Source organism: Oncorhynchus gorbuscha, unplaced genomic scaffold (genome assembly GCF_021184085.1).
Source record: "Oncorhynchus gorbuscha isolate QuinsamMale2020 ecotype Even-year unplaced genomic scaffold, OgorEven_v1.0 Un_scaffold_1911, whole genome shotgun sequence".
Lineage (NCBI taxonomy): Eukaryota > Metazoa > Chordata > Actinopteri > Salmoniformes > Salmonidae > Oncorhynchus > Oncorhynchus gorbuscha.
Genome location: NW_025746560.1, coordinates 43,505 through 62,020, shown reverse-complemented (window position 1 = coordinate 62,020; position 18,516 = coordinate 43,505). Strand labels below are relative to the sequence as shown.

General features: G+C 43.6%; 1 protein-coding gene across 1 annotated transcript in view; it reads left to right on the top strand.

Moving 5' to 3' along the window:
• The first annotated feature begins 504 nt into the window (after positions 1-504).
• LOC124024524 (zinc finger protein ZFAT-like) overlaps positions 505-18,516 on the top strand; it is a 42,702-nt gene continuing 24,690 nt past the window's right edge. Inside the window, exons 1-12 of the mRNA XM_046338446.1 lie at positions 505-2,265; positions 3,100-3,306; positions 4,009-4,287; positions 8,395-8,577; positions 9,960-10,107; positions 10,425-10,788; positions 10,893-11,525; positions 11,584-12,313; positions 12,489-12,721; positions 12,848-12,932; positions 13,187-13,344; positions 14,418-14,583. Coding sequence (XP_046194402.1) covers positions 2,247-2,265; positions 3,100-3,306; positions 4,009-4,287; positions 8,395-8,577; positions 9,960-10,107; positions 10,425-10,788; positions 10,893-11,525; positions 11,584-12,313; positions 12,489-12,721; positions 12,848-12,932; positions 13,187-13,344; positions 14,418-14,583 — 3,205 coding nt within the window. The 5' untranslated portion in view covers positions 505-2,246. The remainder of the gene's footprint in view (positions 2,266-3,099; positions 3,307-4,008; positions 4,288-8,394; positions 8,578-9,959; positions 10,108-10,424; positions 10,789-10,892; positions 11,526-11,583; positions 12,314-12,488; positions 12,722-12,847; positions 12,933-13,186; positions 13,345-14,417; positions 14,584-18,516) is intronic.

Sequence of the window (18,516 nt, the reverse complement as noted above, 5' to 3'; positions counted from 1 at the left end):
AGTCAGTTAGCTAAACGACGGGCGACTAAAGCCAAATAGAGAACCGTAGTTCGCTACCTAGTACTCCATGTTTACGTTTAATATTGTGAAGCTACTTGTCGGCCTTTCTCCAGTTTACTTCTGCCCGTGTTAGCCTGCTAGCTTTGTGCTTGATTGCACTCTGCAGAGGTTAGCAGCACTAGCGGTAGCAAGCAGTACAAGTTCATTTCGTTCTTTTAAAAACCGCATATATTAAAGTCAAGCAAGCTGGCTTCTCTATTTTCTTGGAAGCTTGTTCTAATGCCGATTGAATTTATCAAATGCTATAACTATCTTTTTTGTTACCTAATGTTCCTTAACTAGCTTGTTTTTAGACTTATGATGTAGCAGGGCTCTGGAAAAATGTAATAATGCAGATAAAGATTTGAAAAAAGATTTGAAATTCAATGTTTTTCACACAACCCAGGTTCTGAGTTAGTTACACCATTTATTCTGGCAGATCGTTGAAATCCAACGTCAATCCAACGCCATCTCTGCTGTTTCTAAAATGACACCGTATGAGGGAGACATAGTCAATGGAATAACAACAACACTGAATGTTGTCAAATATGGATAGATAAACTTGTCACTATTGTCTTATTTGACTTGTTCATGTTTTCTCACAGCCCTGTAGGGGGCGACCAAGGTCAAAGTTCGATTCCAATTTCCTTAGCTGCTATTGTCAGTGACAGACTGCATACAGTAGTGTCATCTTTACAGATATGTTCAGTGTGTTGTCAAGATTGGTTGCCTGGTACTGTAAACATCCCCGACTGGAAGCTGTGATGTACATGTTCTAGCTTTCAGTAGGGTGTTTGCTGCTCCATTCTTCCGCAGACTCCTAGACCAGTGTTGTTGTTTGTAGATCCAGGGCTGCATTCCAGTCAAAATTAGCAGCACCTTCTCTTCCTCCCATCACTTGGAGTAAACCCTCCAGTGATGTATGTATGGCAAAGTGGATGAGGGAAGCGGTTGCAAGTAAAAGTGGATCGGGACCACAGGAGGCTGCTGAGGGGAGGATGGCTCATAATAATGGCCAGAACTGCATGAATGGAATGGCATACGTTTGCTGTATTTGATACCATTCTGCTCCAGCCATTACCACAAGCCTGTCCTACCCTGTTAAGATGCCACCAACCTCAGGTTTGCATCTGCATTTAAATAACTGAATGTTATTGTTTGTACATCTGGTGTTTCCCAGACACGAGTGTGTCTGACCCAAGTGAGTGCGCTTTACTTCCAGTTCTACTGCTGTGGAAACGGAAGTATCCTAGCTTCTCCATTCTGAGTGTAGTTACTGTAAACATCCTACACTCAGCTATAGCCTGTATGGAAGGCTGGGGGGAGGGTGTTTACTTTGGCTGGCTTGGACAGCTTCAATCTGCATGGATGGGATTTAATGGATCACTCGTGACGAGATGGAAATATTTATTTTTGTACGAACAGAGAAGAAGGCTGCAATTAATTCCCATTGGTAGTTTTTTAAAATGAGAAACCTAACATGTAGAAGATGCAATCAATGGATGATATGTGGATGCATTGTCACCGATCAATAATGACAATACTGTTTGTTATTGCAAAAAAATAAACTTTGCAAATGTGTATTGATTGACTGACTGTTTCTTTTATTCCTTGGAATGTTTAATGTATATCACAGTTTATAGCATACTAGTAGCCTAACATTTTTATGGACCTGGTTGAAAATGGTAGTGATTACTGAAGAAAATGCACATTCATTCACAAATTGAAATGTTTTGCCAGTTCACACACCTGTATTCAAAATCCATGTAGGCTACATTAATTTAAAGCTGAATTATTTCATCACATTATTTATATAAATTCGTTTTCTACTGTTACGGGAACAAATGTAATAACCATTGAGCATATCTTGGCGTGAGTAACCAATCATGATATGTCAGAGGATTTTTGTAATAAGGAGAGTACTGTACACGATCCCATTCAAAAGAATGGAGTGGAAACCTTTTACAAATGTATCAAGGGTAGACTATGCCTTCTGGTCATCCCAGCCACTGGGGGAGAACATCCCAAACCAGCCTGCTTTGCTCTCCACAGGAAGACTTTATCCGCCATATTTGTTGTCGCAGATTCGCCAGAAACCTTCCTCAAAACAAATAAAAATACGATTTTCAATTACTTATTCAATAAGTAATGTAGATATAAATAAATGTACATGTAACTCTTAGGGTATTACGTTTTATTTTACAAACATGGCGACGTCAACTGCAGGTAAGTACTCGAATCGATTGTTTACCTTTTCGTACAGTACTATCTCGAGAAATAACATTTCTTAGCTAGGTAAAAGTAGCAAGCTTAGCCAACAGATGTAGTCAAATTACTCATGTGAAGTTTAAACTGCTAAAAGTGGGGCACATAATTACCGTGACCAACATTGACAGCACATTTATTGCAGCTAAATGTTCGGCCTAAAGTTACTGGATTTAGTTTGTAAAGAAAGTATTTATCACGAAACTGTTCCTGTTTCTCCCAGGGTTTAGCTAGCTTTATTCATACTGCTGAGGAGTCAGGAGTTCAACCATCTTTGCTGTTGCAGTGGTAGCTAAACCTGTCTGGAGAGCTACAGAGTGTGCACAGAGCAAACCAATAAACTATACAGCACTGACCTCATTCCATGTCACTATTCTCAGCTTGTAGTTGCTAGGCTGGCTTGTTCATGTAGGCCCTAGCTAGGATGGAATTCAGTATTTTGAATGAAAGACAGGTAGGTAGCTAGAGGAAAAATATACAGTCCCTGACCAAAGAATGAACCACGCAGAACGAACACTAAACACACGAGGAGACACACAAGCACAATGTGAAGGCCAATCCACTGCCAGCCTATTGAAAATATCTCATTTCCATTGAAGTAATTTAGCAGACACTCTTCTCCAGAGCGATTTACGTTTTCATTCTCTTTTTTTTCTTGCGTACTGGTCCCCCGTGGAAATCGAACCCACAATTCTGGCATTGCAAGCACCATGCTCTACCAACTGTCAATGTGTAATGATCAAATTTGTACATAAACACACATTAATCTTGGCCTGCCTGGCTGTTAATTCACAGGTGGGACTTCCTCCATCTTCATGTGTAAACTGTGCAACCTGTTCTCTCCACACCGCGCACAGCTCCTCTCCCATGTGTCTGAGAAGCACCACACAGAGGGGCTCAACGCTGATGACATCATTGTGGCCCTCATGCCATTGACAGCTCCACTGGAGAATGGTGGAGGTGAGCACCTCCTCAAAGCAGCCAGGGATACTAATAGTCGAGGTGAGCACCTCTTCAAAGCAGCCAGGGATACTAAGGGTGGAGGTGAGCACCTCTTCTAAGTAACCAGGGATACTAAGGTTGGAGGTGGAGGTGAGCACCTCTTCAAAGCAGCCAGGGATACTAAGGGTGGAGGTGAGCACCTCTTCTAAGTAACCAGGGATACTAAGGGTGGAGGTGGAGGTGAGCACCTCTTCAAAGCAGCAGGGATACAAATGGTGGAGGTGAGCACCTCTTCAAAGCAGCCAGGGATACTAATAGTCAAAGTGAGCACCTCTTCAAAGTAACCAGGGATACTAAGGGTGGAGGTGAGCACCTCTTCAAAGCAGCAAGGGATACTAAGGGTGGAGGTGAGCACCTCTTCAAAGCAGCCAAGGATGCTACTAGTCGAGGTGAGCACCTCTTCAAAGTAATCAGGGATACTAAGGGTGGAGGTGGAGGTGAGCACCTCTTCAAAGCAGCCAGGGATAATAGGGCATTGCAACAACCGACCGTATTATGGTGTTTCTGTGTTTTTCAATGATCTGAATAATTGGCTACTCAGTGCCTCGATAGTCCTTCAAACATTTGTAGCAGATTGTAATCCGATTTTGACAACTCTTTTTAATCCAGGACTAGGCTTAATTTGTGTCTGGGAAACCGGCCCTATAGGTCTGTCTGTGTGTAATAGAGTGATGGATGGCAATGATCATATTTCCCCCACAGATAGCCCTGTTAAGAGAAAACGAGGACGTCCTAAGGGCTCAACCAAGAAGATTGTAGCTGATGGGCCCATGACAGAGACTACTAGCCCCAACCAGAAAAAGCAGAAACAACAGACAGTAGAGGCTCAATCAGAAGCTGGGCCAGTGGACGAGGAAGAACCAGAGGACAACAATGCCCTGGACTGCAAGAAGTGCAACCGTGTGTTCGGCAACAGACGACAGATCATGAAACACATCTGCTTGGTGGACCTCAGAGAGGATGAGGATCAGGAGGACAACGGTATGTGTGAAGTCAACTGTTTTATGTCTGTTTAGAATAGATCGGAATAGAATAGTGCTTTATGGTCCATCTAGGGATACGTCCCAAATGGCATCCTATTCCCTATATAGTTCACTACTTTTTACCAGGGCCCATACACGACATGGCCAAAGGTATGTGGACACCTGCTCATCAGACATCTCATTCCAAAATCATGGGCATTAATATGGAGTTGGTCCCCCCTTTTGCTGGTGTAACAGCCTCCACTCTTCTGAGAAGGCTTTCTACTAGATGTGGTTGGAACATTGCTGGTGTAACAGCCTCCACTCTTCTGGGAAGGCTTTCTACTAGATGTTGTTGGAACATTGCTGGTGTAACAGCCTCCACTCTTCTGGGAAGGCTTTCTACTAGATGTTGTTGGAACATTGCTGTGGGGACTTGCTTCCATTCAGCCACAAGAGTGAGGTTGGGCGATTAGGCCTGGCTCGCAGTCTGCGTTCCAATTCATCCCAAAGGTGTTCGATGGGGTTGAGGTCAGGGCTTTTTGCAGAATAGTCAAGTTCTTCCACAACGATCTCGACAAACCATTTCTGTATGAACCTCTCTCTGTGTACGTGGGTATTGTCATGCTGAAACAGGAAAGAATCTTCACCAAACTGTTGCCACAAAGTTGGAAGCACAGAATCGTCTAGAATGTCATTGTATACTGTAGCGTTAAGCTTTCCCTTCTCTGGAACTAAGGGGCCTAGCCCAAACCATGAAAAACAGCCCCAGACCATTGTTTCTCCTCCACCAAACTTCACAGTTGACACTATTCATTGGGGCAGGTAGTGTTCTCCTGGCATCCACCAATCCCAGATTCGTCCATCAGACTGCCAGATGGTGAAGCGTGATTCCACTGTTCCAGAGTCCAATGGTGGCGAGCTTTACACCACTCCAGCCGAGGCTTGGCATTGTGCATGGGAATCTTAGGCTTATGTGCGGCTGCTCGGCCATGGAAACCCATTTCATGAAGCTCCCAACGAATAGTTCTTGTGCTGACGTTGCTTCCTGAGGCAGTTTGGAACTCGGTAGTGAGTGTTGCAACAGAGGACAGGCGATTTTTATGCGCTTCAGCACTTGGGGATCCCGTTCTGAGAGCTTGTGTGGCCTACCACTTTGCGCCTGAGCCGTTGTTGCTCCTAGATGTTTCCACTTCCCAATAAAAGCACTTACAGTTGACCGGGGCAGCTCTAGCAGGGCAGAAATTATACAAACTGACTTGTTGGAAAGGTGGCATCCTATGACGGTGCCACGTTGAAAGTCACTGAGTTCATCAGTAAGGCTGCCAATGTCTATCTATGGAGATTGCATGGATTGCATACACACACCTCCCGTCAAGCATTCCACAGGGATGCTACCCCATGTTGACTCCAATGCTTCCCACAGTTGTGTCAAGTTGGCTGGATGTCCTTTGAGTGGTGGACCATCATTGATACACACAGGAAACTGTTGAGCATGAAAAACCCAGCAGCGTTGCAGTTCTTGACACAATCTGGTGCTCCTGGCACCAACTACCATGCCCCATTCAAAGGCACTTAAATCTTTTGTCTTGCCTATTCACCCTCTGAATGGCACACATACAAAATCCATGTCTCTGATTGAAGTGGATTTAGCAAGTGACATCAATAAGGGATCATAGCTTTCACCTGGATTCACCTGGTCAATCAATGTCATGGAAAGAGCTATGTTCACCATCTAAATGTCTATATCTATATGTTCACCATCTAAATGTCTATATCTATACCATATAAATGTCTATATCTATATGTTCACCATCTAAATGTCTATATCTATATGTCTATATCTATATGTTCACCATCTAAATGTCTATATCTATATGTCTATATCTATATGTCTATATCAATATGTTCACCATCTAAATGTCTATATCATCTAAATGTCTATATCTATATGTCTATATCTATATGTCTATATCAATATGTTCACCATCTAAATGTCTATATCTATATGTTCACCATCTATATGTCTATATCAATATGTTCACCATCTAAATGTCTATATATGTTCACCATCTAAATGTCTATATCTATATGTTCACCATCTAAATGTCTATATCTAAATGTTCACCATCTAAATGTCTATATCTATATGTCTATATCAATATGTTCACCATCTAAATGTCTATATCTATATGTCTATATCTATATGTTCACCATCTAAATGTCTATATCTATATGTTCACCATCTAAATGTCTATATCAATATGTTCACCATCTAAATGTCTATATCTATATGTTCACCATCTAAATGTCTATATCTATATGTTCACCATCTAAATGTCTATATCTATATGTCTATATCAATATGTTCACCATCTAAATGTCTATATCTATATGTTCACCATCTAAATGTCTATATCTAAATGTTCACCATCTAAATGTCTATATCTATATGTTCACCATCTAAATGTCTATATCAATATGTTCACCATCTAAATGTCTATATCTATATGTTCACCATCTAAATGTCTATATCTATATGTTCACCATCTAAATGTCTATATCTATATGTTCACCATCTAAATGTCTATATCAATATGTTCACCATCTAAATGTCTATATCTATATGTTCACCATCTAAATGTCTATATCTATATGTTCACCATCTAAATGTCTATATCTAATATGTTCACCATCTAAATGTCTATATCAATATGTTCACCATCTAAATGTCTATATCTATATGTTCACCATCTAAATGTCTATATCTATATGTTCACCATCTAAATGTCTATATCAATATGTTCACCATCTAAATGTCTATATCGATACCATCTAAATGTCTATATCTATATGTTCACCATCTAAATGTCTATATCTATATGTCTATATCAATATGTTCACCATCTAAATGTCTATATCTATATGTCTATAACATCTAAATGTCTATATCTAAATGTTCACCATCTAAATGTCTATATCTATATGTCTATATCAATATGTTCACCATCTAAATGTCTATATCTATATGTTCACCATCTAAATGTCTATATCTAAATGTTCACCATCTAAATGTCTATATCTATATGTTCACCATCTAAATGTCTATATCTATATGTTCACCATCTAAATGTCTATATCTATATGTTCACCATCTAAATGTCTATATCAATATGTTCACCATCTAAATGTCTATATCTATATGTTCACCATCTAAATGTCTATATCTATATGTTCACCATCTAAATGTCTATATCTATATGTTCACCATCTAAATGTCTATATCTATATGTTCACCATCTAAATGTCTATATCTATATGTCTATATCTATATGTTCACCATCTAAATGTCTATATCTATATGTCTATATCTATATGTTCACCATCTAAATGTCTATATATGTTCACCATCTAAATGTCTATATCTAAATGTCTATATCTACCCTCTATGTCTATAACATCTAAATGTCTATATCTAAATGTTCACCATCTAAATGTCTATATCTATATGTCTATATCAATATGTTCACCATCTAAATGTCTATATCAATATGTTCACCATCTAAATGTCTATATCTATATGTTCACCATCTAAATGTCTATATCTAAATGTTCACCATCTAAATGTCTATATCTATATGTTCACCATCTAAATGTCTATATCAATATGTTCACCATCTAAATGTCTATATCTATATGTTCACCATCTAAATGTCTATATCAATATGTTCACCATCTAAATGTCTATATCTATATGTTCACCATCTAAATGTCTATATCTATATGTTCACCATCTAAATGTCTATATCTATATGTCTATATCTATATGTTCACCATCTAAATGTCTATATCTATATGTTCACCATCTAAATGTCTATATATGTTCACCATCTAAATGTCTATATCTAAATGTCTATATCTACCCTCTATGTCTATAACATCTAAATGTCTATATCTATATGTTCACCATCTAAATGTCTATATCAATATGTTCACCATCTAAATGTCTATATCTACCCTCTATGTCTATACCATCTAAATGTCTATATCTATATGTTCACCATCTAAATGTCTATCTGCTCTGTTTTATTGATTGATGCTTCGTCTTCATGATCTCTCCCCACAGACAAAGAGTTTGAGGCTCAACCTGGCGCAGCAGAAGGCAAAGAGGAGGATCGGGAGAGAAGCTCAAAGAGGCCACGGCCACTCCGCTCTGAGAGGGTTTCTCTTGTGAAGGAGCAGGAACCAGCAGGAGGCCCCAAGAACCCCATCATCAGTGTGGTTCTGACCGCTCATGAGGTACTTCCTGGTAAGTTACAACTACATTATCATCAGTGTGGTTCTGACCGCTCATGAGGCACTTCCTGGTAAGTTACAACTACATTATCATCAGTGTGGTTCTGACCGCTCATGAGGCACTTCCTGGTAAGTTACAACTACATTATCATCAGTGTGGTTCTGACCGCTCATGAGGCACTTCCTGGTAAGTTACAACTACATTATCATCAGTGTGGTTCTGACCGCTCATGAGGCACTTCCTGGTAAGTTACAACTACATTATCATCAGTGTGGTTCTGACCGCTCATGAGGCACTTCCTGGTAAGTTACAACTACATTATCATCCGTGTGGTTCTGACCACTCATGAGGCACTTCCTGGTAAGTTACAAGTACATTATCATCCATGTGGTTCTGACCGCTCATGAGGCACTTCCTGGTAAGTTACAACTACATTATCATCCGTGTGGTTCTGACCACTCATGAGGCACTTCCTGGTAAGCTACAACTACATTATCATCAGTGTGGTTCTGACCGCTCATGAGGCACTTCCTGGTAAGTTACAACTACATTATCATCAGTGTGGTTCTGACCGCTCATGAGGCACTTCCTGGTAAGTTACAACTACATTATCATCAGTGTGGTTCTGACCGCTCATGAGGCACTTCCTGGTAAGTTACAACTACATTATCATCCGTGTGGTTCTGACCACTCATGAGGCACTTCCTGGTAAGTTACAACTACATTATCATCAGTGTGGTTCTGACCGCTCATGAGGCACTTCCTGGTAAGTTACAACTACATTATCATCAGTGTGGTTCTGACCGCTCATGAGGCACTTCCTGGTAAGCTACAACTGTATTATGGATGCGCCCCAAATGGCACCCTACTACCTACATGGTGTTATACTTTTGACCAGGGCCCATAGGGAATAGGCTGTCGGGAATAGGCTGTGGGGAATAGGCTGTAGGGAATAGGCTGTGGGGAATAGGCTGTGGGGAATAGGCTGTCGGGAATAGGCTGTAGGAAATAGGCTGTCGGGAATAGGCTGTAGGGAATAGGCTGTAGGGAATAGGCTGTAGGGAATAGGCTGTAGGGAATAGGCTGTCGGGAATAGGCTGTCGGGAATAGGCTGTCGGGAATAGGCTGTCGGGAATAGGCTGTCGGGAATAGGCTGTCGGGAATAGGCTGTAGGGAATAGGCTGTAGGGTGCCATTGAGGATGCACATGGATCAACCAGAGGATCTTCAGATTTTATCCAGAAAATTATAGATTCACAATGTTGCAGTTGGTACATTTTCAGAGTTTTATGTATGAAAAATCAGGAAAGTTTCCAGTCTATGTATTCCCGATGACTTGTCTTTGTACCTAGAGGCTGTATAAACCTTTATCTGTGTGTGTGTCTGTTTATTTAGGTGCGACAAGGATAGTGCCGATCGAGGCCACCCCGGCAGAGCCAGTTACTCCAGCAGACACAGACCCTCAGGAGGCAGGACAGAAGAGAGGATTTCAGGAGTATTCCATACAACAAGCTGCTTATGAAGTACCATTAAAGTCAAACAGGTTACAGACGTTTGGGTTGTTCACCACACAGCAGTTGAACATGAAGAACTCAGACTGTATTGTGCCGTTAATTAACATAATGATGTATTGACTGAACTGAATCAATGTAGTCTACAGTATTATCAAGCATTGGGAAATGTCATAGTCTATATGTAACACTTTAATGGATGTGTCAACAACAGATTTCAGCATTGTTACTGTAGATACAAACATGTTTTTGCTATAGCGCAAATAGAATTTTGGCAAAGTTACTTTGGAAAAAGAGCAACATACAGTAGAACCAAATATGTGTATTGCAACATCCCTCGTTCATACAGAATAGGACAGACCCAGTTGAAGATCTTCACCTGCGAATACTGCAACAAGGTCTTCAAGTTCCGCCACTCGTTGCAGGCCCATCTGCGAACCCACACCAACGAGAAACCCTTCAAGTGCCCACACTGTGACTACGCCAGTGCCATCAAAGCCAACCTCAGCGTTCACTTGCGCAAGCACACGGGAGAGAAGTTCAGCTGTGAACACTGCTCCTTCCAGTGCCTCAGCAAGGGCCACCTCAAGGTGCACGTGGAGAGAGTTCACCACAAGATCAAGCAGCACTGTCTCTTCTGCAAAAAGAAGTACTCTGATGTCAAAAACCTGCTGAAACACATGAGGGAGAGCCACGACCTAGAGGACAAGAAGGTGAAGGACCTCTCTCTCTTTTAGAAATCTATCATATGCCTTTATACTGTCTTTATTATGAGATCTTATTGATGTAGTTATTCATAACATGTATTATTATGAAGGTGAAGGACTCCTACCATGAGTATAGTCTACAGACCAGGGAAGGCAAGAGGCAGCTCCTCTACGACTGCCAGATCTGCGACCGCAAGTTCAAGAACGAGCTGGACCGTGACCGCCACATGATGGTTCACGGTAGCGAGAGGCCGTTCGGCTGCGAGCTGTGTGACCACGGCTGCACCAAGTTTCAGGCTCTCCAGGCTCACGTCCGTAAGCATCCCTTCCTCTACGTGTGTGCCGCCTGCCAGCAGAAGTTTGTCAGCTCCGTGCGGCTGAAGACCCACCTGAAGGAGGCTCACCCAGAGTCAGAGGAGGCGGTTGGGTTCTCAGAGTCCATCAACAGCAGCTTCTGTCTGCTGGAGCCGGGGGACGACATCAAGAGAGAGATGCTGAGACAGGATGAGATCAGGATGGCTGAGGAGCTATCTCTACTCAACGCCCAGCAGGAGGAGGAGGAGGCCTTCACTGGTGACCCCTCAGAGGAACAGGAGGAGGCCTTCACTGGTGACCCCTCAGAGGAACAGGAGGAGGCCCTCACTGGTGACCCCTCAGAGGAACAGGAGGAGGCCTTCACTGGTGACCCCTCAGAGGAACAGGAGGAGGCCCTCACTGGTGACCCCTCAGAGGAACAGGAGGAGGCCCTCACTGGTGACCCCTCAGAGGAACAGGAGGAGGCCCTCGCTGGTGACCCCTCAGAGGAACAGGAGGAGGCCTTCACTGGTGACCCTTCAGAGGAACAGGAGGAGGCCTTCACTTGTGACCCTTCAGAGGAACAGGAGGAGGCCCTCGCTGGTGACCCCTCAGAGGAACAGGAGGAGGAGACCCCTCGCTGGTGACCCCTCAGAGGAGCAGGGTGAGGGAGAGGAACAGGAGGAAGGACTGGGAGAGGAACAGGTGGTCCCTGATCCGGGGCCTGAGGAGACGTGCGTGTTAAATCAACCTGCACAAGAGACTGAGACTCTACAAGACAAAACTGAGCCAATCAGTCCTGAACAAACCCAGACAGCAAGCAAAGGCATGACCCAGGAAGTAATCAGTGAGGAGAGACCTGATAAGACACTGATGGAGGAAGACAAGCCTCATGGGGAGAATAACGTCATTGTGGCTGAACAAGACACTTTGGTAGAAAGGCCTTCAGGCAAGGAGGAGTCAGTGGTGGGCCACCAGCAGCATCCAGAAGAAGACAAAGGTTCTTCATCAACATCACAAGGTCATGTTGAGGAGACTCTCCGGTCTTTGGTTCTGATTCAGGGGGAGGTCATAGGTCAAACAAACGCTTCAGCTGGCCCACAAGGAGAAGATGGCACGACGGAGGAGAGGAGCGCTTTCCAACAGATTCTAGATAAGTTGCAGAAAAGGCAGCTGAACATGGTTGTCTTTGACAGAATCCGAAAAGTATACGGGGACCTGGAATGTGAATACTGTGGTAAGAATATATCACACAAATATATTGACATAGGAAAACATTTTCTAGCAGTATAAGTTGCATTTTTACAAGGGTTTGTAATTTCAGCTATTTCATCATTTCCTATGTGTTGGTAATTCATCTGTAAACCAGCTGTGTTTTTTAAGCCACATGTGTTCTGTTGTTCCCCGTCTAGGAAAGCTCTTCTGGTACCAAGTGCACTACAACATGCATGTGCGTACTCACACAAAAGAGCATCTACATTACTGTACCCAGTGCAGCTATTCGTCCATCACCAAGAACTGTCTGAAGCGACACCTGATCCAGAGACACAGTAACATCCTGCTCCAGTGCCCCATGGAACACTGTCAGTACTGCACACCTGACAAGTACAAGCTGCAGGCCCACCTCAAAACACACTTTGACAATGTGAGTCTGGGGCCCAAATGGAACCCTGCTTTTGACCAGGGCCCATAGGGGTCATTATTACATTGAAATGTCTGTTTGTTGACACTTGTGCACTCTTAACATCATCAATTTAATCCAATATTAAAGGAGAAGAAAAGCTTTGCTTGCCCTGTGTGTGAGGAAACGTTCACTGAAGATAAACTTAAGCATCATATCAAGAGCTTTCATCCAGGTAAGAGCCCAGAACTAAGCCCACTCTTTGGTGTTCTAGTACAACAGCAGAGTGTTAATGATGTTTAAATCCCAAATATCACAGCCATTTCCTGATTGGAGCCAGGCAGGAAGGTAAGTCAGCCTCGTCAGAGCCAGAACGGCCCATAGGGGAGGAGCCTATCCTGTTTCTGAATCTTGAGGCAGCTTTAATGTACATGTACAGCCCCTGGACAGGACGCTGGCTATGTAGGTAAAACCATCTCTTATCTGCAGATACGCCGATGAACACCATCTCCGAGGCGCTTGGGGTGAGGGTGCAGATGAAGGGCTTGATCGGGAAGAGAGCGTCTAAGTGTCCTTACTGTGACAGCTACTTCATGAGGAACGGAGCTGATCTGCAGCAGCACATCTGGGCTCACCAAGGTAGGACAGTCAAACTCATTAGGCTGCGTACCAAATGCCATCCTATTCCCTATAATGAGTTCTACTGTTGGACTCTGAGGTGGCCCGAAGTGGTTTTCTACACATTTTAAAAGGCAATAGAAACTACCACACTTAACTTTTTAGAGGAAAGTTTTGCTTGCAACGAATGTGATATGTGCTTGTCTTATCGCTGTGATGTGTGCTTGCCTTGTCGCTGTGATGTGTGCTTGTCTTATCGCTGTGATGTGTGCTTGTCTTATCGCTGTGATGTGTGCTTGTCTTATCGCTGTGATGTGTGCTTGTCTTGTCGCTGTGATGTGTGCTTGTCTTGTCGCTGTGATGTGTGCTTGTCTTGTCGCTGTGATGTGTGCTTGTCTTGTCGCTGTGATGTGTGCTTGTCTTGTCGCTGTGATGTGTGCTTGTCTTGTCGCTGTGATGTGTGCTTGTCTTATCGCTGTGATGTGTGCTTGTCTTGTCGCTGTGATGTGTGCTTGTCTTATCGCTGTGATGTGTGCTTGTCTTGTCGCTGTGATGTGTGCTTGTCTTATCGCTGTGATGTGTGCTTGTCTTATCGCTGTGATGTGTGCTTGTCTTATCGCTGTGATGTGTGCTTGTTTTACCTACCTTAGTTGAATGCACTGATTATAAATCACTCTGGATTAGAGTCTCTGCTAAATGACTACTGACTGTAAATCACTCTGGATTAGAGTCTCTGCTAAATAACTACTGACTGTAAATCACTCTGGATTAGAGTCTGCTAAATCACTCTGGATTAGAGTGTCTGCTAATTAACTACTGACTGTAAATCACTCTGGATTAGAGTCTCTGCTAAATAACTACTGACTGTAAATCCCTCTGGATTAGAGTCTCTGCTAAATAACTACTGACTGTAAATCCCTCTGGATTAACTCTGCTGACTGTAAATCACTCTGGATTAGAGTCTCTGCTAAATAACTACTGACTGTAAATCCCTCTGGATTAGAGTCTCTGCTAAATGACCAACATGTAAAAGCCACTGTGTCTCTTCTGCTGTAAATCCCTCTGCTCTGCTAATAACTACTGACTGTAAATCCCTCTGGAGCCCTTCAAGTGTTCCCTGTGTGACTACGCCAGCCGCAGTAAGAGCAACCTGAAGGCCCACATGAGCAGACACACCACGGAGAAGAAGCACCTGTGTGACATGTGTGGCAAGAAGTTCAAGTCCAAGGTCACTCTGAAGAGCCACAAGCTGATGCACACAGAGGACGGTGAGAGAGAACCCACAAACGCTTTGAGATCTAGGATGAGTCCCAAATGGTACGCTATTCCCTATATAGTGCACTACTTTAGACCTGGTCAGAGTTCCTGGTCAAAAGTAGTGCACTATATAGGGCTCTGGTCAGAGTTCCTGGTCAAAAGTAGTGCAGTATATAGGGCTCTGGTCAATAGTAGTGCACTATATAGGGCTCTGGTCAAAAGTAGTGCACTATATAGGGCTCTATATAGGGCTCTGGCCAATAGTAGTGCACTATATAGGGCTCTGGTCAATAGTAGTGCACTATATAGGGCTCTGGTCAAAAGTAGTGCACTATATAGGGCTCTATATAGGGCTCTGGCCAATAGTAGTGCACTATATAGGGCTCTGGTCAATAGTAGTGCACTATATAGGGCTCTGGTCAATAGTAGTGCACTATATATGGAATAGGGAGCCATTTGGGATCTAGTTGGGTAGTTAACATTGAAGTATTTTACCTTTGACTGTACTAACCAGCAGGTGAGTCTGTCTCTGTCCCTCCATACTGTAGGGTTAGGTATGTACCTCCATACTGTAGGGTTAGGTATGTCCCTCCATACTGTAGGGTTAGGTATGTCCCTCCATACTGTAGGGTTAGGTATGTCCCTCCATACTGTAGGGTTAGGTATGTCCCTCCATACTGTAGGGTTAGGTATGTACCTACCTCCATACTGTAGGGTTAGGTATGTACCTCCTCCATACTGTAGGGTTAGGTATGTACCTCCATACTATGTACCTCCATACTGTAGGGTTAGGTATGTACCTACCTCCATACTGTAGGGTTAGGTATGTACCTCCATACTGTAGGGTTAGGTATGTCCCTCCATACTGTAGGGTTAGGTATGTCCTACCATACTGTAGGGTTAGGTATGTCCCTCCATACTGTAGGGTTAGGTATGTCCCTCCATACTGTAGGGTTAGGTATGTACCTCCCTCCATACTGTAGGGTTAGGTATGTCCCTCCATACTGTAGGGTTAGGTATGTCCCCCTCCATACTGTAGGGTTAGGTATGTCCCCTCCATACTGTAGGGTTAGGTATGTCCCTCCATACTGTAGGGTTAGGTATGTCCCTCCATACTGTAGGGTTAGGTATGTCCCTCCATACTGTAGGGTTAGGTATGTCCCTCCATACTGTAGGGTTAGGTATGTACCTCCCTCCATACTGTAGGATTAGGTATGTACCTCCATACTGTAGGGTTAGGTATGTACCTCCATACTGTAGGGTTAGGTATGTACCTCCATACTGTAGGGTTAGGTATGTCCCTCCATACTGTAGGGTTAGGTATGTCCCTCCATACTGTAGGGTTAGGTATGTACCTCCATACTGTAGGGTTAGGTATGTACCTCCATACTGTAGGGTTAGGTATGTCCCTCCATACTGTAGGGTTAGGTATGTCCCTCCATACTGTAGGGTTAGGTATGTCCCTCCATACTGTAGGGTTAGGTATGTCCTCTCCATACTGTAGGGTTAGGTATGTACCTCCTCCATACTGTAGGGTTAGGTATGTCCCTCCATACTGTAGGGTTAGGTATGTCCCTCCATACTGTAGGGTTAGGTATGTCCCTCCATACTGTAGGGTTAGGTATGTCCCTCCATACTGTAGGGTTAGGTATGTCCCTCCATACTGTAGGGTTAGGTATGTCCCTCCATACTGTAGGGTTAGGTATGTCCCTCCATAGGGTTAGGTATGTAGGGTTAGGTCCATACTGTAGGGTTAGGTATCCCATACTGTAGGGTTAGGTATGTACCTCCATACTGTAGGGTTAGGTATGTCCCTCCATACTGTAGGGTTAGGTATGTCCCTCCATACTGTAGGGTTAGGTATGTCCTCCATACTGTAGGGTTAGGTATGTCCCTCCATACTGTAGGGTTAGGTATGTACCTCCATACTGTAGGGTTAGGTATGTCCCTCCATACTGTAGGGTTAGGTATGTCCCTCCATACTGTAGGGTTAGGTATGTACCTCCATACTGTAGGGTTAGGTATGTCCCTCCATACTGTAGGGTTAGGTATGTACCTCCATACTGTAGGGTTAGGTATGTACCTCCATACTGTAGGGTTAGGTATGTCCCTCCATACTGTAGGGTTAGGTATGTACCTCCATACTGTAGGGTTAGGTATGTCCCTCCATACTGTAGGGTTAGGTATGTCCCTCCATACTGTAGGGTTAGGTATGTACCTCCATACTGTAGGGTTAGGTATGTCCCTCCATACTGTAGGGTTAGGTATGTCCCTCCATACTGTAGGGTTAGGTCCATACTGTAGTTAGGTATGTACTCCATACTGTAGGGTTAGGTATGTCCCTCCATACTGTAGGGTTAGGTATGTCCCTCCATACTGTAGGGTTAGGTATGTACCTCCATACTGTAGGGTTAGGTATGTCCCTCCATACTGTAGGGTTAGGTATGTACCTCCCTCCATACTGTAGGGTTAGGTATGTACCTCCATACTGTAGGGTTAGGTATGTACCTCCTGTCTCTGTCCCTCCATACTGTAGGGTTAGGTATGTCCCTCCATACTGTAGGGTTAGGTATGTACCTCCATACTGTAGGGTTAGGTATGTCCCTCCATACTGTAGGGTTAGGTATGTACCTCCATACTGTAGGGTTAGGTATGTCCCTCCATACTGTAGGGTTAGGTATGTACCTCCATACTGTAGGGTTAGGTATGTCCCTCCATACTGTAGGGTTAGGTATGTCCCTCCATACTGTAGGGTTAGGTATGTCCCTCCATACTGTAGGGTTAGGTATGTCCCTCCATACTGTAGGGTTAGGTATGTACCTCCATACTGTAGGGTTAGGTATGTCCCTCCATACTGTAGGGTTAGGTATGTACCTGATGAGTATTGTCATCCTGTCTCTGTCCCTCCATACTGTAGGGTTAGGTATGTACCTCCATACTGTAGGGTTAGGTATGTCCCTCCATACTGTAGGGTTAGGTATGTCCCTCCATACTGTAGGGTTAGGTATGTCCTGATGAGTTATTGTCATCCTGTCTCTGTCCCTCCATACTGTAGGGTTAGGTATGTCCCTCCATACTGTAGGGTTAGGTATGTCCCTCCATACTGTAGGGTTAGGTATGTACCTCCATACTGTAGGGTTAGGTATGTCCCTCCATACTGTAGGGTTAGGTATGTCCCTCCATACTGTAGGGTTAGGTATGTACCTCCATACTGTAGGGTTAGGTATGTCATCCATGTAGGGTCTGTCCCCCTCCATACTGTAGGGTTAGGTATGTACCTCCATACTGTAGGGTTAGGGGTTATGTCCCTCCATACTGTAGGGTTAGGTATGTACCTCCATACTGTAGGGTTAGGTATGTCCCTCCATACTGTAGGGTTAGGTATGTCCCTCCATACTGTAGGGTTAGGTATGTCCCTCCATACTGTAGGGTTAGGTATGTCCCTCCATACTGTAGGGTTAGGTATGTCCCTCCATACTGTAGGGTTAGGTATGTCCTCCATACTGTAGGGTTAGGTATGTCCCTCCATACTGTAGGGTTAGGTATGTCCCTCCATACTGTAGGGTTAGGTATGTACCTCCATACTGTAGGGTTAGGTATGTCCTCCATACTGTAGGGTTAGGTATGTCCCTCCATACTGTAGGGTTAGGTATGTACCTCCATACTGTAGGGTTAGGTATGTACCTCCATACTGTAGGATTAGGTATGTACCTCCATACTGTAGGGTTAGGTATGTACCTCCATACTGTAGGGTTAGGTATGTACTCTCCATACTGTAGGGTTAGGTTATGTCCCTCCATACTGTAGGGTTAGGTATGTACCTCCATACTGTAGGGTTAGGTATGTCCCTCCATACTGTAGGGTTAGGTATGTCCCTCCATACTGTAGGGTTAGGTATGTCCTCCATACTGTAGGGTTAGGTATGTCCCTCCATACTGTAGGGT